This window comes from Bidens hawaiensis, unplaced genomic scaffold (assembly GCF_021521415.1).
Source record: "Bidens hawaiensis isolate Kalapana, Puna unplaced genomic scaffold, B.hawaiensis_p1.1 tig00044982_1, whole genome shotgun sequence".
Classification (NCBI taxonomy): Eukaryota; Viridiplantae; Streptophyta; class Magnoliopsida; order Asterales; family Asteraceae; genus Bidens; species Bidens hawaiensis.
In genome coordinates this window covers 84,147-90,352 of record NW_027505927.1, presented here as the reverse complement: position 1 = coordinate 90,352, position 6,206 = coordinate 84,147, and the positions used below count along the sequence as shown (strand labels likewise).

The 6,206-nt window shown below is 32.7% G+C and overlaps 1 protein-coding gene across 1 annotated transcript; it reads right to left on the bottom strand.

The window, feature by feature from the left end:
* Positions 1-2,113: 2,113 nt before the first annotated feature.
* Positions 2,114-4,231, bottom strand: LOC143615979 (thioredoxin-like protein AAED1, chloroplastic). The gene is made up of 8 exons (XM_077088954.1): positions 3,689-4,231; positions 3,251-3,296; positions 3,116-3,175; positions 2,903-2,939; positions 2,692-2,771; positions 2,507-2,595; positions 2,351-2,411; positions 2,114-2,266 (listed from the first exon to the last, which is right to left on the bottom strand). The coding sequence occupies exons 1-8, from the start codon at positions 3,862-3,864 to the stop codon at positions 2,207-2,209; spliced, it is 609 nt and encodes a 202-aa protein (XP_076945069.1). The 5' UTR covers positions 3,865-4,231; the 3' UTR covers positions 2,114-2,206.
* Positions 4,232-6,206: the final 1,975 nt, after the last annotated feature.

Here is a 6,206-nt window from a genome sequence, read left to right as displayed (position 1 = left end):
AAACAGAATCCGTACCTTAATTTAACGAGCAAAGGGAAAGTAAATAAAATACGGTAGTTCTCAAGTCGTGCTAGCACCTATATTATAAATTCCTTAAATCAGGTTTATGGGTCTTCAGTTTGGTTGTCATGTTACTTGACAACCACGGTTCTGGCGACGGAAACATTTGGGAACTTTTAATTAATTACTTTATATATATATTGTTGTATTTTACTTACTAACCAGTTTCCAAAATCATGGAATTATCATTGCCATCACAACTTAGTTGGAAATATTCAATATCCGAATTACCTACCACTTGATTAGTCAATTGTTGTTATATGACCCTGACCCAACTTCTTAAATATTATTTACTCACATACATATATTCTTGAAAAATAGATTCAATTAATTACTCTTATTAAACAAATAAACAAAGTTAGAAACTAAACAATTATGGAGTTTATGTGCCTAGGAATCCAAAGCTACATTTAGTGACCTTATCATCTTGAGGTCTAAACACCATCTTTTAGTCTACGGAACCATGAAGATAAAGTTGACAAATAAAAACCAAAACGAGCCAACAGCCGAAACAAGATTTATTAACATCATTAATAGTATGTTTTCTTTGTAAATTGAGTTTTGGATTATGCCATAGTCGCCAGAACGGGTGATCACCGAAATCGAATATCGGACTTTTAAGCATCGGATCGGAAGTGTTACCTCAAAATTCGAACAGCAGATAATGAGGAAGCAGCGGTGGTTCACCTTCGTAGTCACGTGACGATAACTGTCTCCACTAAAACAGAGAGGTCAATGGTTGTCTTCGGCAGCAGCGGTGGCGGCGGTGGTTGGCGATAACAATAGTCGGCGATAGTTGAAAAGAACCGACCCAACGGTGAGATAGCAGCAGCTGTGGTTAACTACAGCGGTGACAGAAAGCGGCGAGGAGGGTGGCGAAGGTCGCCGTTTTCCGGCGACGAGTTGCAGGTCGGCGGTAAGGGTGTATACGGCAGAGAGATACAGAGATTTAAGGTTTTGTTATCTTGGAGTCTTATCGCGTTTGTGTATATATATATTAAACGAGTTATAAGCGTGATCAAATTCCTAAATAAGTTAGTTGTTTGTTGCTCAAGTTTTCGCTGGAATGTTACAAGTTGTAAACTTGCTCAAACTCAAATTCTTAAATTTCATATTTTATTCAAAACACTCATCCGTTGATGTTATTATTATTATTAATTATACCATTTACAGTTTAAAATAATATTTATATTAAAATTATGGTTATTCGTTTGTTATCTAATACAAAAGTTTGGGTTATTATAATGAATGTTAAGGAAATAAAGGAAAGCAGCCATGAAGTAAACTTCCATTTAAATTCTGGGTTGTAGCTATTATAAAATTTGAAGGATTTGTGTATCAAAAGTTGACTAAATGTCTGAATGACTTCTTCTACGTAGACAAACGTTATGCCATATAAATATTACTGCCTGCTACATGAAGCATGTGTAAATTTACACATGTTCCCAATTCGTTATGTGTTTCACAGTAAAAATATTATCTGTTTGTTTCGCATAAATAGGCACCAAGGACGTTGTTGATTGATCATGATTCATGAGATTGCTTAATCGTTCCTATAAATATTGTTGTGGGAACTCAATGCTCAAAAACTCAACCAACATATGACAATTGTGACCAGTTTTATAGGCAGAAAGTGGAAATAACAATTCACTTATATATAAGTTGATTCGGGTTATGTTTAATATGCAACACGTTAAACGAGTTATCCATGTATGTCTATCAACAACGCAAATTCTAAACAATTAGCTAAAGTGAAACATGTCTAATGAGCTGATTTCAGATTTGTTCCAATAGCAATAGGTAAAATGTCAAACACTATTAGCTAAAACTGAAACATGTGAAAAGTGAAAACACTTTAAAGTGTAATTTTATTGCATAAAATCGACAAAATCATCTTATAAAAAATAGGTTATTACTCTTTTTATTGCACAAAAATCGACGGAATCATCTTATAAAAAATAGGTTATTACGATTTTGGATGAAACTGTTTTGTCACATGTAGAAGAATCTAACTAATCTCTATCATCCAATCTATTGAATATAAACAAAACTCACTTGTATTTTGTAACAATCTTAAGATGAATTTTATTGACTCATAAAGTAGCATAGTATCATTACATATATTTACAAGTTTCAACCTCAAGACTCAAGAGCAACAAGCTTCCAGTATCTCCTCAACATCAGGATCATCCCCTGCTTCTTTGTCCTGTTTTGATCATTGAAACACAAAATATTATATTCTAAGAAATATGGAATATTATTAATCCAACAAGACCAGACCAACATTCACCTTGTGGATGTATGAGATGTTGCTTATCCCTGGACCTGCAACCATAATACCACCTTGTTTCCTAACAAAATTACCAACTTCATATTAACTGTGACACTATATATTTTCACAACTTCATATTAACTGTGACACTATATATTTTCACAATAACCATACCACCAGCCACCACGGGTATCCTTTTCAAAGGAAATCGCCCAATCCTGTCGATAACCTTCCATGTATGCTTCTATAATCTTCAAAGTAGACTGTCGTTTTCATTCACAAATAAAAAAAAATAAAAAACGAGAAATTTTGCAGCAAAATTCAAGTGATTTAACATACGGAACATATTACATACATACCGTAGGCGTAAATGTAGCTGTGACTCCAGAAACAAAGTTCAGTGCTTTGTATGATGCATAACTAGTATCTGCGTATACTTCTGCAACAAGTACATGTCAATTTTGATCGCAAAACTATACTGTTACTAAAGGGTATTTTTTTTCTTATATAAAACCTTTTATTAAATGGTAGAGTCGGATGGGTAAAATATTATCTAACTTGAAAACTTACCTCCTTTAAATTTCGTTTGCTCATAAAAAGTTCTCGCCTGCACAAGATTAAAAAAGACGGAAGATACATGTAGAGAAAACAATAATCTATATCAACATATTTGACCAACGCATTCTGGTGAAGAAAATTATTTGACTTGTCTAAGATAATATCCAACCTGAATCTACTAATTTATAACTAAATTCAAGATGTTCAACGAGGTCATAAGCGCACCTGATCAACACCACCGGGCCCAATCAAGACAAGTGCCACACCTGAGGCGTCCATCTTATCCTGATACATCAACAGTATCAGTTTATCAAGTCTTGTCATTTCTAGAATTAAGAAGTCAGACACTAGTTTGTATACCTTCTTAGCAGCAAGCATATCAGCTCGTTTTCGACAAAGGAGACATCTGTAGTTCAATGTGCATATGAATCAGGACACCACATTTATGTTGGATTTAATTGGATCAAGCAACACGAACAACACTGATAATTATGTGGTAACTCACCACGACTGTTTAAATATTATTAAGAACAAAAACTACAGAAAATACAATTAGCTATTTATAGTAACTTGTTTTTTACTCAAACTTTAATTCGTAATAATACTCAAACTATTAATAAAATAAACTTTATACTCTATCTCTAACTCTAAAGATTATCTTCAAACAATATATTAACCCCTTGCACTTCTCAGTTGTTCATATTAACCTTCGTTCATATGTGAAATCAAGATTATATCCTTCAATCTCGTTAACAATAAAAAAAAAACATAATTGAATAAGAAGATATATATGCACACCCAAAATGACGAGCAAACGCAACAACAGCCTTCCGATCCTTCCACAAATCAGAAATCAAAACCGGATTCCCATCCAAATCAAACACCTCTACTCTCTCCAACAAACTACCGGTTTCAACCGAACTTTGAGCAGTTCCTGAACAATTAATCATCCAATTTACATAAACATCAAACATAAGTGTGTGAATACAAAGAGAGAGGTGTAAAACTTGCCCGCGGAGCTGGAGACAGGGTGACGGGCATGTGATAGAGAAGTAAGAACGATTTTGTTGGCGGGCCGAAAAAAAGTGACACTACTATTACTATTGCTTCTAGTAGCATAAGTTTTTGAAAAATTAATAGCAGGAGATATGTAAGTACGAGTGATCGGAGAGAAAGTTGAGAGAGTGATCGCCATCTTTAGTTTCAAGTTTCAACAACTTCTTGTTGCTAGAAAAAAAAAAACAGTTTAATTTATGTATTTGACGTTTAGTTGGATTTTGGTGGGAAATTTGATTATTGCACATGGTCGGTCGTGTGTACAAATTATTAATTTACAAACATGGAAAATATTAAATTAATCTTTTCAACTTTTCTGCATTTGGTCATTTGAATACGTCACTAATATTGTTTCTTCATATATCATGGATCCGTGTTTCTTCAGATATCATGTTTGTTTGTTTCTAAAATCCCTATATTTAATACCTAAATTTACTAACATTTGAGGATCGGTGATAATTCGTTACGAACTTATTTCTTTTTTATAAGTGCTTTATATCTCTCTCATAATGTTAGGAATACGGATTTACTAAAGTAAAATCCAATCAAATCTCTTTCTAATGATTTTAAGTATCTAGTCATAGATTCATACGCAATATCTATTGCCCACCTCCTTTGAGGTTCCATCTTAATGCGTTATGGTGAATCAGCTACAATATATACCACACAACTAAAATCCTTGATGTGAAGTACTTAGTTATGACCAAAACCATTTATGACGGGAAGGAAGTATTATAATTTATTGGCTTAAATTATAGATAGTTGATCTCATTATTGGCGTAAATATTACTAAAATATCAATGGTCGATCTCATTGTACGCAACAATCATTATTTAATCACATTTACTTTTGAGAATGGAGTGGCAACATACAAGTTTCATGCTTTTATTTCTCTGGTAGATGGATATGAAGTCATTTCAAAACTTTCATACTCTTAGAATAGTATTGCTAGTTCATAAGCACATTTGAGATATGCAATGCAAATTGTTTTATCCAAACTTTCTTTATAAACAATTTTTTCTTCAGATAATATAAAGTGGGAAATAATTACAAGAGATCTAAGGATTATGATACTTTGAGCTAGAGTCATATCTAATCACATCCTTTTTCATGAGAGTGATACAAAATTACAACTATGGTTAATTGTTTTATTCAATACTATCCATAACAAATAATAACATATCGAATAGAATGTATAAACACAAACCCAAATAATGAAAATATGGCACATATAAAATGAGTTATAATAACTTATTGAAATAAGATTTTCTTTTCCCATCAACTATAAACAGACATATAATTTATATATTAACCTGTCACGTTATAACCAGTCAATAAAGCATATCACATAAATTATTAGCCACTCTACTTTTAAATATAAACAAACACCTCCTCAAGTGCTCATGATATTTTATTAAATAACACATGTCATTCTATTACTTGTTAAAATACATTTTTCCCTATGTAATAATAAAATATTTTCCTTATCTTATATATCTTAATGTTACAAGTGTATTCTATGAAAATGTTCAATTTCATGATAAGTGATCGATAAACACTTTATTATTGTAAGAGAAGGTTGACTAAAAACTTCTTACAACAAATTTTATCAATCATACATTCAAAGCTTCTATACTCTACGCAACCCTATATTTATTGGTGACCAAGACATTGTTATACTAATATTATTACACTTAGTAAACTAAACCAACTTGGTTGAATTGATTAAGAATTAATGTATGACACAATTTACATAAATATCAAATCTTCATTGATTAGTGTGTGAATAAAAAAAGTGAGGTGTAAAACTTGCCGGTGGAGTTGGAGCGGCGGCAAAGACAGGAAAGCAGGTATGTTAATTTTACGTGCAAATATGAGTATTACACGTGCCCCTGTATACATATTTCCACATTTTTGGGCCTGGGAATTTGTCTACATTGATATAAACTATTAAGTTATGGAACACGTTGAAAGTTTCACATGTAATGAATCTAATAAGATCTAATGAGCTTTTGGTTGCTCGTTGTGGAACCGAGCGGCCCTAGGTTATGGCGGTGTGGCATCTCTTTAATGCCGGCTACACCATGTTGCGGACTTGCGGTATTATGGGGGCATGTTAAGGAGGTTGTGTTAAAGTAATAATGAGCTCTTTAACGATGGAAGACGGGGTACCCATAAAGAACCACTTATTTTGTTTATATTTCTTTATTTTCTCAATCATCATAATTAGCTAGTTAACGACTTAACCGACAATGAGACC

What these genes read in the sequence shown, in the direction of transcription:
- LOC143615979 (XM_077088954.1), bottom strand. Translation starts at nt 3,864, where the DNA reads ATGTTTGATGTTTATGTAAATTGGATGATTAATTGTTCAGGAACTGCT. An exon ending in GCAAACGAAATTTAAAGGAG is followed by an intron (nt 2,772 to 2,902) that starts GTAAGTTTTCAA and finishes TACTTGTTGCAG; the next exon opens with AAGTATACGCAGATACTAGT. An exon ending in GATACCCGTGGTGGCTGGTG is followed by an intron (nt 2,412 to 2,506) that starts GTATGGTTATTG and finishes TAATTTTGTTAG; the next exon opens with GAAACAAGGTGGTATTATGG.